General features: G+C 31.6%; 2 protein-coding genes across 2 annotated transcripts in view; both read right to left on the bottom strand.

Annotated features, from left to right (window-relative positions):
- Positions 1-668: 668 nt before the first annotated feature.
- On the bottom strand, positions 669-5646 carry LOC107367272 (TBC1 domain family member 9). The gene is made up of 4 exons (XM_015934969.3): positions 4786-5646; positions 4407-4612; positions 3345-4308; positions 669-3215 (listed from the first exon to the last, which is right to left on the bottom strand). The coding sequence occupies exons 1-4, from the start codon at positions 5452-5454 to the stop codon at positions 1914-1916; spliced, it is 3141 nt and encodes a 1046-aa protein (XP_015790455.2). The 5' UTR covers positions 5455-5646; the 3' UTR covers positions 669-1913.
- A 916-nt stretch (positions 5647-6562) lies between these two features.
- Positions 6563-22034, bottom strand: part of LOC107371302 (uncharacterized) — a 31742-nt gene continuing 16270 nt past the window's right edge. The window contains exons 3-4 of the mRNA XM_089267799.1: positions 10269-10479; positions 6563-7270 (exon numbers count right to left, since the gene is read on the bottom strand). Coding sequence (XP_089123925.1) covers positions 6777-7270; positions 10269-10479 — 705 coding nt within the window. The 3' untranslated portion in view covers positions 6563-6776. The remainder of the gene's footprint in view (positions 7271-10268; positions 10480-22034) is intronic.

Raw genomic sequence — 22034 nt, 5'->3', positions numbered from 1 at the left:
GGTGAAAATAGAGCTTCTCACGGTAATCAGCTGAAAGCAAGTTAATCCTTTCAAGTAGACTACAAAATCTGTATTTACTTCTGATTCACCAGTGTAACCAAGTTAATCTTTGTCTTCACCGACAATTAAACCGAAAGGTTGAATTGTGAACCTTTGGCTCACAAAAGTAAAAGTTACTTTTTTTGTCTAAAACAGCGTAATTAGTGACCCTTCAGGGTTCAACAAAGTTCCCAAGAAGATAACCTTTGACTTTAAGTCAATCTGTAAACAAATAATCTCTATTTTGTGCTTTTGTAAGTGTGTAAAATTGCCGATGTTTCAAAATCAATTAGCACAAGCAATTTTCACAACTTAACAGTTTTTACAATACAAATTTTTCTCCACTTTCACGGTAGTTTGATACAACTTAATTATATAACAATTTAAACCAATTAATTTCAAACATAATATCGTATTTCAAAAAAGCAGAAACATTCCTTTCCATTCAACATCCACTGCCAAACCAGTTTCACCAATCTTAACGTAACTGTGAAATTTTTTGCTTAATATTGTGATAACCCAAAATATCGGGTTAACAGTTGGTTAAAAATTGGTGTAATAAGTGATCGTCTGATTAGCAATTTGGGCTAAAAGACAAATGATTATCAATTAACAAAAATAAACAAGTGTTGTGTTTACAAGTTTTAATGAAATATTCAGTACAAAATTATCACATGTTGGTAGTAAATATATTTTATGTGTTTAATAACAATTTGTTTGATTTATATGTAAATATTTATAATATTACAATTGAAGTTTCATTCAGAATTGAAATGAAATATGAAGATACAAAAATGGTTCAAAGTTTATCTCCCGGAAAAATCAATTGTTGACAATCAATAAAACGCAACCAAATGGTTGTGCTTTGATTAACACAGAATACACAAGAGGAGAGGAACATCAGAAAAAAAAACTGGTTAAACCATTTGATTTGTAATCCAATTGTAATTAACACCAAAGGTTTGCATTAATAAACTATTTCGAGACATGATTCAGTAATGATAGAAACGATATGCATATCAACTATTGTAATTTAATTTCTCATCATTTGGTTAAAATTATCACTTATTACAAAAAGAGATTTTTGACTCATAAAAAATGAAAATATCTACATGATCTAGTAAAATAATGGGCTTTTCATTGTTGAAACTCACTGTTGAATCTCATCATCATCATTGATATCATGTTTACAAAAAAATTGTTATGTTTACTTGATTGACAATTTAAAGGGTATCAAACAGAAAAAACAGTTAACAATTTCAATGGGAGATTAATCGAGATTAATCTAGCAGATGTCGTGATTGTTGTTGAACATAACGATTAAAATTAACTAATCTATGATCACAGAAGGAAGAGATCTGAGCTGAAATTCAAATCATGACTTGAAAAGTCAATGCAAATAATGTTTGCTCAATTTCATCTGGTTACAAATTATACATAGGAGAAAGGTCAGAGATTGTCAACACTCAATATCAAAAGGATTAAGGTTGAAGGTTAATCTTGCTTATAACCTGGTGAAGACTGGTGATGAAGATGGACCTTAATTCGGAGGCAGTTGTTCATTAAGGAATGATGAATGTTTCTTGGTAAAAAAACATGATCAGGATTACAATTTTGGTTCAGTTTTTTTAAAAATTCATGATAAGAAGTGAGCTAAATCTCATCTTTTCTTTAGCTGGTAACTCAATAAGAATAGAAGAAATAAGAATAGACGAATTTCTTCTTCTTTATTAGACAATCTAAACAAAATAAATTCAATTTTTGTCAGCTCCATTGTCAGCAAGATTCATCAATTTCAAGCCTTTGAGATCTGATTAAAATTGAATCAATTTGTTTGCTTAAACGCCCCTCACTTTCAATCTTTTACTTTTACATTAATCAGCTTTAGCATTGCCAATAAAACTAGATGTACGATCAAACCTACGATTACGCAGTTTTTGCAATGCTTCATTTAGTTTGGGTTTTCTCTCGAAAAAGTTAACCAAAGCTTCTTCAATGAACAAAGCTGCCTGAAATAGTTCAAAAGTGATAAATCCACCTTCAGCGTTGATATGATGTTCATCTCCAAATATTGATGCTTGACTTACAATGTCGAAGCTCTCGACTGATTTAGAATCTGAGGTTGGACTTTTAGATGCTGCTTGACCTTCTTCTTGGTTCTGTTCACGAAGTTGATAGGCGAGTTCACCAATCTTGAATAGCGTAGTACAAACGGAAGCTACACAATGATACATTCGTTGTTCCTCGGGTGATCCGGAGAAAATATCGTAAAGAGTTTTCCAAAGTTCAACAAATTGATCTTGCTTCATTGGAGGAAGAGCTTTGTATTCATGACAAGGGTGTAGAGTAACATTAACACTGCTGGATGATGGTGGGGATGATGCTAAAGTTGATGTAGTACTTGATGGTCCAGAGACGATTTCAAAGCTTTTTGAGGGTGAAGATGAAGGGACAACGAAGCGACTTGGTATTATTTCTGAAATTTTGATTGGAGGATCATTACCGGGTAATAATTCGGCTGAACATGAAGAAGAGCTGCAAGATAATTTGCCGAAATATTCAGTTGCCTCGGTAGCTTCTTCAGCTTCTTCTACATCAGATTCTGACTCTGGTAAAGAACCGTTTGGGTTTTCTGTATCAAGAAGAGGAATGAGATGACAAGCGTATAACAATTTGAGACGAACTTCAACATCTGATTTAAACATGATTGCTATGATGATAAGAAATTGTAAGAAATTAATGAAACCATCGCCATCTTCATCAAGAATCTTGAAAACCCGTAAAGCTAGTGTTTCAGCATTATCACCATCAGTCCATGAAGATATTTGGTGAAAATAACCTTTAAATTGGTCAAAATCTAATTTGTACATATCATAAAATGGTTTAGATGGATCCCAGGTAGACGATGATTGAGATGTTGCTCGGCCCCAATATTGTTGACGAAGTTGCTCTTCTTTCACAATTGCGTATAGATTTTGGATTTCTTCTGATTTTAAATAATGATTAACAAATGGATTACTTTGAACACTGCGAATAACACTTCTCATGTTGTTATCTTCCAGAGTTTGGACAACTTTAATACGACGATCAAATCGAAATTTTTCAATCATTGCAGTAGTTAAAAAACCATATTTTGTATATGAATCATTGATCAATTCATTTATCTCGGTGACTTTCTAGAAAATTGAATAAAAAAGAGGATGAATTATGAAAAAAAGATTAGAAATGATTAGAAATAGTTAATGATAATTTTGATGGACATAATTTTATGACAAAGGTGAAAATATAACAAATAATACATTTACCTGATTAAATCTTTTGGAAACTGGTCCATAAGTGACTGAATGAGCTAGATGAGATGAAGCGTCATGATTTGTAATATTTTCAAGAAACCCTGTCAACACTGTCATTGCTTCGCCATCATCTTTACACTTTAACAATGCTTCTTGGTTAGATTCAAGGATCGATAAAGCAATTTGGAAGACGACTTTAGCTCCATCATAAAAGAAACAGTCCATAATATGAATAGCTGATTCAAAAGGTATGACAGATAAAAAGATTGTTAGGAACCATGAGAGTGAGATCATATTCAATATCCCGTAGGGTTCCAATTTTTGATATAATTGAGGTAGATGTGTTTTCACCAGCTCTTCTAGGACTCCTTGATCAACTAAGGCACCGATTACTTTAGTATTGTAATAATCAGGGAGAAGACGTTCACATAAAGCAACCAACAACCAAAAAGCTTCTTCTTCAGAAGCAAATAATAACAATACCGAGGTTACAATGTTCATAGCTTGACAATAGCCAATACTTGGATTTCTGTAAGCATAAGCATTGAGAACCCGTCGAAGAGAGTTAATACCAACAGGTGATTGAAAGGCAGGATGCTCGGGTAAAGATCGGTGTAAATCTCGTTCAATTTCATCAGATGCCACACATTTACGGCCTGTACTTGCTTCGACCATTTGTTGAAAATAACCTTGATTTGATTCCAATTCATTGATTGCTCCAGAATAAAGCATCCACAATTCACCACGATATTTATCTGGAATACCTTTCACAACCAATTCACGAGCCTTAGGAGTCCGATAAGTGGACACACCTCGTCCATAATCACTAAAATAAAGATCCCAAAGGTTTTCACGTACAGCTTCTTTAGCTTGAACCTCAGGCTCTTTAGGCATAGCAAAAAGTTCATTCAAAGGTCGCTGAATTTCGAACACATTATCACCATCAGGTTTCGAAACAGACGAGGACGTATTTGTGCTGGATTGAATGAAGGAAAAATTTTTATGATAATTAATCTGAAACCCAATCTTTTCTTTGTAATGAGAATGAAAACAGATCGAGTGTTGAATGCTAACCTTTTGTCCTCAGGAAGCTTTTCAAGCATTTCTGAAATCTTTTGAATTAAAAAGTCTCGGTCGTCAATGTAAGAAAACAGGAAATTTGATTTTTTTCGAGTTGATATGAGGATAGCATTGACACACGGAGGTCCACCATGATTATCAACCTTTTCTGACAATAATATGTCCCTCATGGGAATGATAAGAGAGACTGACTGAGGTGTCTAATGCATGGTGATAAGTAATAATGAAAAAAGACAACTCATTAACGACAATTGATCTTGAATTGAAAAAACCAGAATGACAACAAAAGGTGAATATAAATAAGTTTAAGTGTGCACACGCATTAAATTATCTGAGGGCTAAGATTGGGTATTGGAAATTGAATTTTTCTTACCCTGCTTCCAAAACAAATGTAATTTGTAGATAAAAACAGTTTACCCCAAACATGTTGCTTATTGTAGGGTGTCCAAAGCATACAGGGTAAAGTTCCATCAAGTTTTTCTTGAACAGGTAAACGGAAAGCCATCCGGTAAGCCTCACTTATCTGCTTAGCATCCAAATCTCTTTTGAGAAATGATACCTTTCGTGGAGCATTTTTAGAAGTTTTAACGACAAGATCAAGATCAGCCTGATATGAGCCAACCTTCTCATCGGTCATTAAACTTTTCATCGCAATATTAGCTAACTGTTGGATTAATCTATATGTTTCTGAGGGCTTTAAAAACATTGAAAAATTGTAAGCTTCATCATTAGCAGAAATTATAATTGTATCTGGAAACAAAACTGTATTCTTTTTTTCGATATGCTGTACGTCAGTCCATTTGATTGTCAGCTTGATTTTGGTACCAAATAAATGGGAATAAAAAGAGCAATGGTTGATACTGAGAAACATTGTTCCTTGTCTAGGTACTTTTCCTCGCCAAAGGTTACACGAGTAGTAATTAACAAGTTTCTCCTCCTCTGGCATTGCAAAGAGATGGTGAAATTTTCTGGAAGCAATTTGAAATCCTCTGGAATCAACATTCTGAATAGTTGTTGAAGCAGCTGATGAATTAGTAGCCATTTCTTGAAAAGTATGGATCTCTTTTCCGATTACAACTGAATAGAGTGAGTTAACACATTAGGTTAGCAACAGGAATCAACTAAACATAGGTTAAAGAGAACTGTAAGAATTGGTGAAGATAAACTTAATAAATTAAAAAAATATGCAATTGATTACATTGTGATTGTAATTTCATTTCTGGCTAACAAAAACAAAAACAAGGCCCACTCATTTTGCTTTATTTACATCACATCACTACCTCAGTGCTGCCATCTCTTATGTAATCTTTGTTTAAACTGTCTTGTTTTGATTATTTTTTCACAATCACATTCAAAAGGTAAATCAGTTTGATTGACTTTAAATTTTTATGCGGTCAAAGAGTAATAATTTCGATGACTTCAAAATTTTATCAATTTTTTATCAATTTAATCATTTAAAACGGTGACCAACTAGTTTGAAAGTGTTAGGGGAGGATTGACGGTAAGTGTTTTGTTACAACTCTGGTTATTATTCATTTACTAATATAAAGAAAATCATAATGTAAATTGATACTCTTCTGTGAACAATTTACAATCTGGAAAGCTTTTTTACTGCAATCAGTAGCTATTGGAATCGCCTAGGCTCAAACCATGGATCAATATTTGTATTACATTTAAGTTGATTGATAAATGAGACAGTTCATTAAAGAGAAGTAAGATTACTCTTTGCAAAACATTCAGTGTATATAAATTTTGTTTCCCCTGAACAATAGAATGATGTTGAAGTGATTTCAAGTATTAATAGATTACAATTTCTGCTTTGATTCTTCTTCTTTATTAGCAAGAAAAGTAAAGAAATTAGTTATAACCGAAATTTTTGTCTAATCTATTTGGTACTTATTCAGTCACTCAAGATTAACTATTAGATAATTTCTGTTGATTGAACATTGATACTCTTTGTACTCATTGTGACAATCAACTGGGCAACCTTATTCTATCTTGAACGTGAAATCAATAAGTCTCAACATTTTACTCGAGTATTTGAGTTGTCATCACTAATTTGTTTGTACAATCTGTTTGTATCACAAAAAAATCAAAGGTGAGGAACCTTAGACATCAAGAGGTAGTGTAAAAGATTGATTGTTGAGTGATTTAAGAAAGAAATCAAAGTTTATTTTTTAAATTCTGTATTTTTATATTGTACAAAAATAGGGTAAAAATTTCTAAAAGTCTAAAATTTTCCAAATTTTTATTACAATAACCAATAGTCCAACAGGCTAAGGACTTGAGGAGATCATAGTTTTAACTCTTATGTTATCACCGGCGATATTATCACAATAATTCGATACCATTGACTTTGAACTATTACTTGGATCGATAAATTACTAGCCAACCAAAGAAGTAAATAGACCAATTAATATAGTATTGATGATGATATTGAAAAAGACTTGTACCCAAGCTCGCTGGATATTGATAGAATGGTGTCAACTCCCCGGGAAAATCTTTTTTATCCAATGCAATTGACGATAAAGATGATGAAGGTGAAGACGATGATGCGGCAACGACGTGAAGTGTAGCATTGGCAAAATCTGCATAGGATGGTTTACATGAGTATTCACCAGAATCAGATGGTCTTGATTCAATAATGGTTAAACGACTAACAGCTGAAGAGCTACGATCCGTTGTCACTTTTATGTCTCCTCCTCTCGGTGAATCATAATTAATCACTGTTCCATCATGGTACCAGAAAACATAAACCGGCGGTGAAGATGATGGTTCACTAATTAAACAAGTTAAATTAACTGTAACGCCAACTTCAACAAATAACTCGGGTCCTTCTGGTATTATTGCTTTAGCCGCTGTTAACATGAGTCGGAATAAAGGGGAAGAGAGAAACAAATAATCAATATTAGTTTTACAAAAAAAGGCGATGATGATGATTAAATGATTGTTGACAAAGGAAGGAAGTTAATGTTAAACTTGAAGAGATAAAAATTGAAACTTGTCAAATAATGGTGAAAAATCAAAATTAAATTAATAGCTGTTACATACACATTTTGAACACATCAATCAGTGAGATTTGTTAAAAAACAACGCAGATACCAATTACCGCGACAGTTGATAATTTTATGCGCTCAACCTAAACACTTTTCATTAATATGTCTATGTATTTATCATTATTAATTCAAGTCATCATTTCTCCAGCCATCACCATGTTTTAAACAAGAAACAGATTGTCAGAAGGCAATGGCACGACAAGAGTAAATTGACTCTTGATGAAGCCAAGCAAAGTGAAATTGTAAATCAACCCTTTACAGTTAATCATCAGCAAAACTTGAGTTATCCTTGAAATTTGATTCCCAATCTTGAATTACTAGACTCACAATCAAGACTCAAATTTGGAAAAATCATAACAGATTAAACAAAACGGATTCATTTGAGTGTAAACCATGGATTGCCTACTGGAAACTATCTTTTTTACCAAGAATCTGAAAGAAAAAAAGAAACCATTGATTTTTATAGTTGACGAATGAAACGAAATGAAACTAATTAACCTTTTAAATCAACCTGAAATGATTAGTGTGAGCCAGGATGGTGATAACGTTGGAATTGATTAACTATAATTACAATAAGTTGATCAACACAAAACAAATAAACAGCTTTAATTAGACAAAAGAAGAAGCACAATGAGGAAAAAAAAGAAGAGAAAGAGAAACTAAATAGAATTATAGTTTTAATAATAATACAATGATACAATAGATGGACAATCAAGTATTATTATCACGATTTTCATCATCACATTATAAATAACATTAAATAATAATAACTAAACAGCAAATTAATGATAATGAAAATGATATTAATGAAGCGCCATTAAACATTTCCCTAACCAACCAAGCCAAACAAAACCACATGACCATTGAAAAAGACAATCAAATCACATTAACGCGCTCAATACAAAAAAAAAGATATAAACAAATAAATCTTTTCAACATTTTGATATTAACCAAAATAACATTGATTGTTGTTTAATCAAAAGTAAAATAATGAAAAATGATTACATTTGTAAAGATGAAGATAGGCTAAAAACCGTAATCCGTAACCATTATTAATCCAATTAACTTGGATAAAACCGAAACAAGAATATTGGACAATTAAAGTACATTAGATTATCTGAAATTCATTTGATTCTCTCGATTGTTATTAACATTGAATAAAAAGTAATCTGTTGATAAATATTATCGTAAAAGTGGATTACATCCATTAGATTGGTTAAAAGAAGATGAAAGTAAAAGCAAAATAATAGGACGATTGAAAAAACAAGATGATCAGAATCATTCTTATCATCACCATCATCATCTTCATTCAATACTCATAAGAGAAATGATTTTGTAATGGCAATAATAATGATGATGATAAGGATGAACCTAATGATGACAATAACATTGAAGACCAATAATCTTGAGAATCGGATGCAAACACTAATAATATTATTATCTGTTTTATAACCATTGAATTATTTTCTCAACACAAAAATTGGGAAACTTTCAGTGAACACCACTTCATGAATAATCTCATGAAACTGGCCCGATAAGCCGATACAACACTAATCACGTACAGCTCAACTAATACCAAATTTCATCCATTGCTATAACCTAAATTGAACAATCGACTTTCCAACGATGAAAATTTCGATTTCCCTGGATTTTTAGTTCCCTTTTGACCAATTCAAATGAAGACTCGAGTAGAGTTAAATGTTTATTAGAATCAAATTTCAAATCAAAATCCATCAAAGATCTTGTCTGATCTATTCCAATAGTCGATGCAAACGCTATTCAACTCGTGTAAGGAATTTTCGGGTTAACCCAAAAGATCGATTGTATTGACTTTCTGGTTTAAAATTGAAATTTAAAGCAGTTTGTCTGGAAATGGATGAAACAAAAGGCTGAAAAAAGTCAATTGAAAGTTATAGAGCAAAATTGTCACTCTCTGGAACTGTTGATGGAAAGATCATGAAAATGATTGAAACTCTTGTTTTGCTGATCGCCCAATTTGTTAATCATTTTAATGTAAAGGTGAACATTTACAATTGCTACTTGAAAGTGAACAGATTGAGATGTAAACGAGGAAAGTGAAAAAAAGTGATTGATGGCTTGCAGTTGGATAAAAGTAAACATTGAAATGTCTCTCTCAACAGGGAATGATAATTTAAGTTTTTCTTGCCTGTCACCAGAATAGTAGTTTGGTGATAAAATTTTAAAACTGATTGTTCATTGACAAAAAAAGGCGAAACTTTCATCTTTTCCCAGAGCAAGAAAAAAAACAAGATCCTTTCCTTCAACCCATTTTGATGTGTACTTTGTGCCCTCACTATTTGTTATTCATTGTCATTATATTGTTGTTGTTGATGTTGTTCATTGTTCATGATAAAGGCATCATCAATGTGACTTTTCATTCTCAATATTATCATGTTTAAGAGCATAAAGTGAATGTAAATTGGTGAACACAGAAGCAACAACAACCAAACTGATGTCGTTGTTAATCTCATTAAATTGTCATTTTGAATAATGATAAAAAATTGGGAAAAGAAAAGGAGAAAAGTTGAAGAAAAAATGAAAACCCATTGAAATGCTCATTCAACTGATAAGATGCAAAAATGTCTGACAAATTGATGAAATTTGAATCCATCAAATGAACATTTAATCATTTTCCATGTTTACTGATTACAATTTAATAACAATTTGAGAAGCGAAAATTCAGCTTCCCTTAAATCATCATTTAATAGGAAATTCAATATTTTTCAATATTTCTCTTTTTTCTGGTTAAACTTTTTTTCTGGTAAAGTTAAAGGCTTACCAACAACTCCAAGTTTAATGCTTAGACTCATCTTTGGTTCGGTGCTGACTTGACACTCGTATATGCCAGCGTCGTCCTTTTGAACGTATTTAATCTCAAGTGTCCAATCATCTGAATCGTCTAGATGAATGCAGGTAAACCTTTGATCGGAAGTATAAGTGTAACGTCCAACTGTTAAAATGTGCAAATCCTTTTGTCGAACCCAAGAAACCTGAAAGAATAAAGATTAATGAGAAAATTGGATCAAAATGAATATTTACTAAGCGCATTAAAAGGTTTATCTTGAATAATTTCATTAGTCAAAACTGGTTAATCCAACTTGAAACTGGTCAACTTTGGAAATGACAGTTTTCGTTGAATAAAGATCAAGATTAATGTCATTTTATGGTTTATTCATGTTTTTATAATAAACGTTTACTTTCAATGTTTATTCAAAATATTAGACTTTTTTTTGCTTTCCTCAATAAAACAATGAAATGATACAATTTGAATTGATTTCAAATGATTTTACCAATTGATATGGTTGAGTTTATAAAAAGGAAACCATTAAACAAAATCATTTATTGTGACATTTGGGTAAAATGTGGGAAATGTTGATATTAAAGTGCAAGATTTATTGTCCAAAAATAGTATCATTTTGAAAGTCAATTTAAGCAGCAAACAATTGACCTTAACCAATAAATAATTAATCATTTTTGGGTTAATCAATCAATTTGCAAGTTTCCTTTTCAATAACATTTTTACAGAAAATCGTATTTCCCAAAAAAAGCAAAACAAACAAACTGAAAGCAAAATAATATTCAACTTTAGTCAAACCAGTTTCCCACTAAACCAACTGTAGTTAACCAGAAAATTTATTTTTGGGTAACTTTTCGAGTCAACCTTTCTTAATTGCTAAAGACTCTGACTTACTTACGTTGATTTACTCTAAATTTAACAGCAATACTTAATGATTTTCGCATAAAAACAATGAACAGTCTTGAAGAAAACGCTCGAACAGAAGCATCAAACAGAAATGGATATTTACTATTGAAAGATTTCTCCCTGAACATTGGAATAACTATGAAAGAATATTTTTCCAAATTATTTTACATTCCATCATGTATTTCAATTCAACTTGAAGCAGTTAATAAACCAAATGCAATCATAAAATCATAGAGCATAAAATATCTGAAATAACTTGCAAGGTAAAACAAAATAATGAAATTTTTAGACTGATTGATAAAACATTTATTTTTCAAACTAAACTTGATTTGACCAGAAATTTTATTTTTGCCTTCAAATCTTTCGATTTACAATTTGCACAAAACCGAATAGGATTTTTTGAGACTTTCAGAGCATTTGTAAAGGCTAACAAATTGTCAGGAAATACTGACCACTGGAATGACAATTTCTGTAACGAAAAGCAGATAATAACTTAATAAGATGAAATTGGATGAAAAGTTGAACCTTTTAACAATAACTTTACCCAAATGTGAAGGTAAAGCTTAAACTTGACTGGAATGTTGGATTACTTATTATTGATGTTGGTCAATATTGTTATCAATTTATTATATCAAATTTTATGAGCAACAATTATTTACCCAAAAATGGTTAAACAAGACATTTAATCACTTTTCAGTAGCAATCAAATATTCAACTTGATCCAAGTAATACCTTAACAATATATAAAGTAAATGTTAATATCAGTTACAAGATATTTGGCGAGAAGGAAAAGCTGAATTGATTAAATAGTTGTCTTCATTAATAATAACTATTATTACCAATTTTTGTATCCTTCATGTTAACATCCAACAGATGTATTAACTGTAACTGTAATGCATCCAATAAGGTGAACTCTAATATCGCAAGTCAAACAGGGAGTGATAACAAGGAGTGATAACTGGGAGTGATAAGTTATGATAAGTTATTTGTTCATTTATGAGGAGAACTGTTGATGAATAATGAACCCGATTGCCAGTATTGATAAAAGAAGATGGCGAAAACGAAAAAAAAAGAACAAAAAGAAATGTCATTTTTTCTCTCAAATAACACAATTAAAGTGAACATTTGAACGAGAAAAAAAAGATAACTTTAATTAGCACAAGATAAAAGGTAATTAACCAAATGCTTCAATTGTACTAATAGACAATTATTACAAATTGCAATTGTAATAATAATTAACAAATGTTTATCTGAATTTCAGTTTTAGCTTTTTTGCTCTGTTTTCGCTTTTCAAATCATTAGCAGTTTCATGATGATTTACTCACGACTAATGATCAAGTTTCAACTGCAACTTGAAACAAGTTGAACATTGTTTACTTCATTAATTTGATTTACCCTCGACTTGGTGAGTTAACTTTTCTCGGTCAACTGATTAACTCAAATCTAATCAAATAAACGGACCAACATTTGTTGTTACCTTGATGAGCTTCCCTTACCTGGGTTTACTTTAAAAGCCTAAAAGCTGCCGGCTATTTGATTACAATGATTGCCTTTCATCATGTTTAATAAGACACTTTGCTTCGTTAATATGATCCAGGAAAAAATTATTCAATTTGGGAATTTATCATTTCTGGTTTACACATTAAACAGCTTTAATTTCAATATTTGCCTTTAAATGATTAAAAGAAATGTTAACTTTCCTTTTCCTATTAACATTTTGACTTCATTAACTAAATCATTATTATTAAAGATGTTATCAATTTGTTGAACACCAGTCTTTGTTCATATTCATCTTTCCAAATTAATCTTTGTCTTTTTAATGGACTTTTTATGACAAGAAAAGTTCAACAAAAAATGAACATTAAAAGTACAAAGAGTGTTAAGAAGTTGCTTTTTTGGGTTGAAAAATTTCTTCTTTTCATTACTTTTGTTTTCAGTTTCGTCTGAATCTTCACCTCATTTATAATGATTCAAGATCATGCAAAGAAACAATGAGTTTAAATAAGGTGAAATTAAGGTTAGTCAACATTCAGTAATTGTTAGCAAAGCATCAAGTGTTGATCAGTAAGAATTATCTGAAATATTTTCAATGGAAATTCATTAATCATTGTAAATAAAATTCAAACGATACTCATTGTTCAATAAGGTAAAAATGAGTTTTGAAAGTAAATATTTTTTATTGAAAAAAAGGCAAAAGCTAAAAATAAGCTTCTAAAGCATTTTCAAATATTGTAATATTGATATGAAATTCAGAGATTTGTTATTAAAGTGGAGAAGAAGAAAAAAAAGTTGGTGGAAAAGCCTATTAAAGATAAATATTATAACTTGCAGAATCATGATCATCATTAGATTTTCATGAGTTTAGGTGAAACCCAATTTTGACCACAAAATTGAAAAATTGAATGAACAAGGAAAAGTGAAAAAATGTTGGTTACTTGGAGTAAACAATTTTCTTGCCTTTTTTCTCAGTCCTTTTAGTTTCATCTTTTTGCCTCATGATGACTATCTAGGCGGATTCAGTGTTATCCTGCATTTCAACTTGACCAAACCTGAAACTTGGTGCAATCAACTTTTACACTTGAATCATTATCAGTGATGAGAGGGAAAAGTAAAGAGACGAACAAAATTCATTTCACTTTTTTTTCCACACTCTATTTTCATTCCATTTTCATGGGCCATTTTTGCTCCTCAGCTTCCTTTCCACCATCAATTCAATTCAGTCCTTCATCAACCTTGTCAACCAGTTATGATCCAATGTTCAACTTTAATGTCTAATTCTTGTGATATTACCTGATATTATCTTTATCCATGTCATTTAACTGGACTTTTACAGAATCATTCAGCTCATCTTTATCTTTCTAATGTAACCTAATGGCTTTTGTTCAGTTGACTTTTCATGTTTTTTTCCCTTCAAATTTCATCTCTTTCTCTCTTTCATCCAATCATTATCATTCTCAAGTCAGGTTACTCTTGTCCCTTTCCATCATAATTATCATCACCTTTTTACCTTTCAAAGATTCTAATGTTTTTACCCTGTAACAAGTAAAACCAAAGTGATGAACATGTTATTATTTACTTTTGCTACATTTCATTTCTTCACCAGTTTTTAGTACATTAACTCGCTCAGATTATTTGTCATTTTGTTCACTCTATCAACATTCAATTGTAGATGGAAAAGTAAATAATAGTTGAACCAAAAGTTACCAAACAGGTGAGATTAAATGTCGCTTCTGATTTTCATTCAATTCCGTTTATTCAGTCCGCATTGGTCACTAAATGCTCATTTCTTTTACCTTTTCATAACTTGTTGGGTTGAAGGTATAACTAAACTTGTAGGAATCATTTTCATCATTAATTGCAAGTTTAACAAGATCTTACTCTTATATGATGAGACATGAAACAAGACCAATCATTTGATCATTTGGAGGTTGATCTTGATAAAAGTGTTCAGAGAAGCAGAGATTTCAGTCTTTTCATGGTAAATCATTTCTGCCTTTGATCTATCCAATTTGAACAATCTAAATGGGAATCAATTTTTTCATGGAATGAAATTTTTTCGATATTCTGCTTTCATTAAACATTCCCAGTGACAAAACCTTAAGTTGCTCAAGACAATCGATTGATGGGTTCAACAAATTGCAGATTCATTATTAGGTTAAACAATATCTCAATTAACCAGTGAAAAGAAGACAGAATAATTGATTCATTAATTAAATCTCTCTGATAGTCATTCAATCATATTTGCCTGTTTTTTTCTCATCTTGTTTCTCTTCATTTCTTGTTTTCATCTTTTCTCTCTTCCGTTGTCTTGCTATTTATCATCATCACCGGCATCATCTTCATCTTGATCATCTTTGTTCATCTTTTCCTCTTTTCCAATCTATTGTCACGTAAATACATTAATACAGCTTTCTTGTCTTTCAATTGAAACCAACGGAAGAATACATTATCTCAAGATTATTATATTACATGAAAGGTTTACTAATATCATTATAATTTACTCCAATTGTGTGATAGCGCATTACAACAATAATATATCAGAGAAAAGAAGAAAAACTCTTTTTCGAAACAATCACGAATAATGTCCAATTGACAACAATTTATTGAACCATTTCCATGTCCAGTTTAATTGCAGTTAAAACGATTCTTTCAAGCGCAATATTGAATCAAAAGATTTGTCAAATTGTCCTTTTTTCAGCCACAAAAGTTTCAACTGAAAACAGATTTTCTGATCCAAAAAAAGAGATTCAAATCTAATCCGATTGTCCATGAAATGGGAATGAATGTAAGAATAGAAATGTGATTAATTTGTGGTTGAGGTTGAATGATAAATGAGAGGCAATAATGGCTACTAACTGTTGACATTTTTCATCAACTTTTTTCCTGATTCAAGCTTTTAAAAAGTGAACTAAAAGTTGAAAGCAAAGACTTGGTCAAACTCGGAGACTCGGAAAAAGGATGAAAAGATAAAGGTGAAATGGTGAATTAATAGAGGTACAAGAGTGACATGATGAGACAAAAGGATGACAAAGATGTATGGAAACATTTTTTGATTGGTAAGAGGGAAACAAGAATGTAAGATGAAATTGAGACTCGGTTGGATGAACAATGTTCAAGATGGATTTAACTGTAAAAAAAGTGGCAACCAATTGGATTGATAAAGGACACAATGTTGTACAACCTTTTATTTTCATGAGACTTTCAAAATTTCATTTCCAAACTTCCAAGCATTAAGTGTATGAGAAGCTGAAAAAGTATATTACAGTTGAACTGAGATATTGCCTTTTGTCACCGATGGTGCACTTGCTGTATGGGCTTTATATTAATAATAGGCATCAATTTGGCTGTGACTTTAAATCAGGCAAAGTAAAAGTTTATTTTCACAACATTTAGTTTTACTCTTGTTCATCTTCATTCTTTATCTTCCCATTTTCACGGTTCATTCTTTTCTCAACACAACTTTCAATTGGTGATAACAAAGATTATTTAATGATCTTCTCAACAGAATAATCACAAGGATGAAGAGAATGATTATCATGAAAATGGGAGGCAGCAATGAAGAGGGAACTGCAAGAGGAAGGATTAAGGCTTGCTGCAGTTACAGTTTAAGTAACATTGTTAAGACTGGGAGTATGAATGCAATTTACATAAAGTTTACCTGATAATGAGAAGTTCAATGAAATGAAACCCACAAAAAGATTCAACAGAAGACTTAATAAATCATCGACAAATGGATTCGTCCCTGCAAGTTTTGAGAGGTGTAAAGAGAAGAGGTTTGCTTAAAGTAAAAGATGCCTCGAAGGGGTTCTTTTGGTGTTCGTACAAGCTTCATTTTTGAATTAAATTGGTCAAATTTTCAACTAAATGCCGTCAAACTAATATTAAGAGAAACAAGAGTTGACTGATTTTCTTGAATGAATTTCAGATCATTAGTTCTTCAATTCTCAAAGGCATACTGATTCAATTCAGCAACTTAGCATGTAGGCTCGTAAATTTTGAATAAAACGAGAAGTAAATAACTTATTCATTCACTGTACTAAGCTTTTCTACCAAATTTTACGCCTATTTAAGATCATATCTCGATAACGGTTTGTATGGGATACTTCGTGTGGCTAAGTGTCATTAAAATGTTTTGAGGTGATTCAAGATTATTCACTTATTTGACCCTTTTAGGAAATCCAAGGTTAAATTCTCAAATGGTAATTTTTTGATTAATAATATGGTTTTTGGCGCTAATTCAATAGCGTTCCTAACTGAAAAGATGTCCAGAAATAGAAGTTTGACTGTTTTAAGTTCTATAAGTTTATATGCGTAGACTATCATCAGCGAATATTTCATCAACCAATCATGACTGTTTTCTTGTTGAGGCTGGCTAAGCTTAATTAGCTTAGGTTACATAGAATTGAAGGTCACATTGTATTGTTTAATATTATCGGAGCTTAGCAAAGCGAAACGGAGATTTAGACTCAGCTTAGCCATTATGAAAATCCACTTTTGGATACGATAAACAACGTACCGCTAAAAAGACTTGACCTAATGACTTGGATCCTGGAATGTTGAAAAAACTTTGCAGTTCATTCAAGATCATTTTACGGGACTTTGGTCTTTGAAACCATAAAGAGTCATAGTCGAAATCATTAGCTATCAGACATCATGATAATACCAATAATAATACAGGATTACTTTTAGTTTGTTCTGAAAAAGCATCTCTTCTTGTTATAGTTAGAAATTTCAATTCAAGTTTCACATTATCGACGAAATATAAGGTAAAATGTACAAACTTCCAATTCAAGTGAACCCGAAATTTCATTTGAATCCCATCATATGCATAACATACCCTGACTATCTGGGTGAAGTCAACATGCAGAAAAATATCATGTTATGATAAATATTAAGGGAACGACGATCCACACACGCTTATCGCATTTCCGATTATTATTGGAACTTATTCGTGGAAGAACGAAAAGATATCGAACTTTCACTGCTACAAATGCTAATTCGAGACAAGAAGTTCAAAGCAAAAGTTAAGATGCTCTTAAAAGTATCTGGAAAACAATCAAAATTTTGTGACGATAAGGGCAATAATTGCATCCAAGAACAAGAATTGAATAAAACCTCATTTTAATGAACTTCATTTTTAAAGATTTAAAATAATGTTTTGTTCATAACTTTGCTAGTTTAGTTAAGTTTGATGAAAATTTTGTTTAATTTTCTCTCAAAATTCATAATCTTATTGTCAATCAATGCATGTAAAAGTTTTAATAAGAGTCACAAGTGTTTAGCTAAACATAAATTGAAGTCAGCAATTTATTATTAATAAGAAGTCGAGAAAATTGAATAATCTTAAAGCTAAACAGTTTTGATAAGTTGAAAGTGAATGAACAATTTAAAGGTAAAAAATTTGTCCCATTTTTACATGCAACTCAAAATTGGGTAAAAAAAAGGTTGAATTTTATTGAACCTTTTATGTTTACTAAAATAAAATGTAACCCATTGTTTTGTTTTTACCTCAACTTTTATCACTTTTTTGGTCATCCAAAAGACTAACATTAAGGGAAGAAAAGTTATTGCATTTTGTCTTTTTATTGATAAATTTTGATGCTCTTTGATTATTGTTTTTGTTATCATCTTGTTGCAAGTACAGATTACATGATGAAAATGCGATTGAACATGAGAGTTTGAATCAAAGGTGGAACCAATCAGTTGCAAGATGTTTCACTTGTAACACGAAAAGAAAGACAAGAATTCTGAGGATAAAAGAAAAGAGGAAAAGAAGAAGAAGAAGAAGAGCAAATATGATGAGACAAATAAATTTTACGTGATTTGGTTATAGCAAAACTTTATCAGATTAATCATTAGTTTCATCCTTCATTTTTCCTCCTTCAAGGTAAACCAAGAGCACATGTAAAACTGAATGGTTCATTATGGTGTAAACATGAGAGAAACGATGAAACAAAGATTAAGACAAACTTTTGTTGCAAACCAAGAAGCTGTTAAGTTTTTCTCAGTTCAACAATTTAATTGAACTTGAATTTGCTTTTAAAATGTCACTTCTTTAAATGTCAACCTGACAAATTGGCACCACAAGATTGACTCAATTGATTTAAATTAACTCCAAGTGAAGTTTCACTCCCAGTGACTCCCAGTGAATAACATTCCAGAAACTGTTCCAACAACTGTGAAGTTGAAAATATTTAAACAACTTTCAACTCTTAATAAATGTTGTTTGATTAACTTGATTAACTTGAAAGCACATAAAGGCTGTTAATGTTTCAGGAAATATTGAGTTTAATCACATTCTCATAATTGGTGACTTCGTTATCATTTGGTTGAAAGTCGAGAAGGAAAAGTTAATGATATTGATTATTTCATTGAAACAGCCTTCAGCTATTTATTCAATTCAATTTAAAATTCAATAGTTTGAATGAAATTCCAGTTTATTTAATTAAAAGTTTAACTTTAAAATGAAATGTTAACCAATCGTTGAAATGATTAAACATTGAACAGAAGCGTTTATGAATAATAAATTGAACCATTTTTAGCCACTTAAACTTGTAAAGCTTTAAGATTTTCATGTCAATTTAGCAGAGAATCGTGTTAATCATGAAATTTTAAACTTTTATGGAAATGAAAAGTTCGGAAAATGCAATGAATAAAGTTGAACAATGTTTTTGTTTTTTTTCGTTCACTTTTCTGTTCTGTCATTTCTCAACCTTTTCTCATTCATTTTCAGGTTTCTCGCTGGTTTCTGCTTCATCTGTTCATCTTGAATACAATTCATTTCTAGCCTGGTTTTATCATGCAACATGATGAGTATGGTGATGATGTTGATGAAAAGGAATATTTTCTTTATAAAGAATCGCGCAAAAATGAAAATGTCTTTATCACATTACCATGCAACTTTCATGATAACCTTTACAGTCTTTTTTTCACTTCCAGAACAGAACTTTTTTTCTCTCTTTTCATTCTTTTCTTCATTTGAGGAAACTTTTTTGCACTTCCATTGCCTGCATCTTTATCATTTGGAATGTAAATTCATGAAAATTTCATTGATCATTTTTGTGACTTTTTCTTCTCCCTGTTACTCTGAAACAAGAGAAACACTTTTTCAAGTTTAATATCGTTTTATAAGTGAATCGATTAAGGCATTTCTGTTTAGCTTTTTTCTTAAACAAAGGTTGACTTTGATGATAACTATAATGAACAATGTTGACACAAAATTCAGTTGCAATATCAGCTAAGCATCCTTAAAGCTTATTTCAAGATTCTGCTGAAAATACAATCTAATCAGGCTCGTTATTAAAATTCGCAAATTCGATTGAAGATAGTTTTTGTCAAAATTTTGACAGTTGCAATGACCAACTACTAAAGCGAGAAATTAAGAAATGCAATTCGAAAAACAATCGCCATTTATGCAATTTCATGTTAGCAAAATGATCAAAATGATGATTCAACTGTCAGCTTAAAACATGAAAGGAAATCAAAGTCTTTGCGATTCATTAAACATCCAATTCTAATGGTAGTTCAACGCTATTTCGCTTAAAATAACAATTTGCATCAATTAATGTCTTGTAAGTCATTTGTGCAAAAGCAAAGCGAATAATCAAGATTTTTTTGCGTTTTGTGATCGAGCAAAGATCTGCAAAATGTATAACAAACACTTCATCATCAGAACAAAAGAAATTCTGAACAAAATAGAACAAAACGAAGTCCAAAATAGCCAAATAATCTTGTTTCTGCACTTACATTTCATCAACTTTTAAGACTGAATTTTCGAAGGCATCAATTTTGTATTAAACTATTAACTGATGTTTTAAATGGTTCAAGAAACTAAGAAATTGGAACTGCACGAAGTGTTTGAAATATCCAATTTGTTGTGTGATTCAATGTTCGCGCTCCTTGTACTGTTAAGATAGCAACCGGGTTGCTAGAGTTGGGCTGTTGCTCTGGAAATACCGAGTATTTCCTTTTCTTTTCTATTTTTTGTATAACATCCTTACTTTATGTTTCCGTAATTAATTGTATAAATAGACTAACCTTACTAATTGTATTTTAAGTGACATTAGTGCTTTGATTAGATTAAACTGTGTTAATTAGACAATCATTGTGAAGTCCTTCATTTCATCTAGATTCTCGGAATCTGTGATAGCTGGAGAGTATTCCCGGAATACTCTGCCTTACCAACTAGGTTGGTTAAACTACATCAGTAATACTCGGTATTACGACTGCTGAACTGTGATTAATAGTCTAGGACTATTTGTGTGAACTGTAAGATCGTGACTAGCTGGTTAAAAGATCTTAGTTTCAACCCTGTTGAAATCTGTGAATAACTCAACCCGGTTGAGCCATACTTGTGTTAAAGCTTCTAGGAAGCTACGATTACTCAAAGTGTGTTAGAAGAACTCTTGGAACCAGTAGTTACACAACATTTGGTGGAGATGCCCTTCGTTTTGTGAGATTCTCGTGGTTAAGCTGTGCTTTGCTGTTTGTGCTTTCGTTTTGGAGGTTGTTTTGTCTCTGTGTGGGGGGAATTGGTGAATTTGGAATTCTATGTTATTGGAGATAACGCTTATCGAATTTATTGCTATCTTGCTGATATTGGTATCCGAATTCTGTTGTTCTGTATTCAGCTTGTTTTGGTTAGAGTGCGATTTCCAATAGAATTCTCGGAATTCTACAATGTCTGATAAAGAGAAAGATGGTTTTCTCGTCCCGCAACAACAACGACAACAACAATCTAAGACAATTACGCCTGAAACGATTGAAGCCTTGAAACACAATAATAATGTCTTTCAGAAGTCTTTGGCAAATATGGAGAAGACCCAGCAGGAAACGCAAAAGACTATGGGAGAAGTCTTGACGACTTTACAAGCTCAAGGTACGAATTTAGAAATTCTCATGAAAGATTTGGCTGATGTCAGGAAGACTCAGAATGATCATGTGAATATGATTCACGCTTTGAGAGTTGCTGAAAAGACGAGAAGTGATAAAGAGAAATTGCTTGAGAGCAATAAGTTGCGTGTTCAGGGAACACCAACATCGTCTAAAGAAACAACAGGTTTAGAGGATTCCCTGAATCCTCCGGGAGAATCTGATTCTCAGTTACCTGGTAACAGGAGAATTCATTCCTTTTTGGATGAATTTTCAGCAAACGAGAATGGTGAAAGAACTAGAGGAGCTCTTATGAAAGCAGTTCCTTTGCCTCAATTTCATGGTGAACATGAGAAAGCTGCTAGTTGGCTAAGAAGATATGAAGAGGTTGCTGCTCTAAATTATTGGAATGAAGCAGAACTGATTCGAGGAGTTGGAGCTTCGATGAAAGACGAAGCGTCAACTTGGTAC

This window comes from Tetranychus urticae, chromosome 2 (genome assembly GCF_039701765.1).
Source record: "Tetranychus urticae isolate SD_2017Ah chromosome 2, NJAU_TeUrti_SD_1.0, whole genome shotgun sequence".
NCBI classification, from domain to species: domain Eukaryota; kingdom Metazoa; phylum Arthropoda; class Arachnida; order Trombidiformes; family Tetranychidae; genus Tetranychus; species Tetranychus urticae.
The sequence above is the reverse complement of the archived record's forward strand: the minus strand, read 5'-3'. Positions and strand labels throughout refer to the sequence as shown.

Coding starts and splice junctions, on each gene's coding strand:
- LOC107367272 (XM_015934969.3), bottom strand. CDS start 5,454: ATGGCTACTAATTCATCAGCTGCTTCAACAACTATTCAGAATGTTGAT. Junction 4,613..4,785: donor ACATTTGTTTTGGAAGCAGG/GTAAGAAAAATT, acceptor ACCATGCATTAG/ACACCTCAGTCAGTCTCTCT. Junction 3,216..3,344: donor TTTCCAAAAGATTTAATCAG/GTAAATGTATTA, acceptor TCAATTTTCTAG/AAAGTCACCGAGATAAATGA.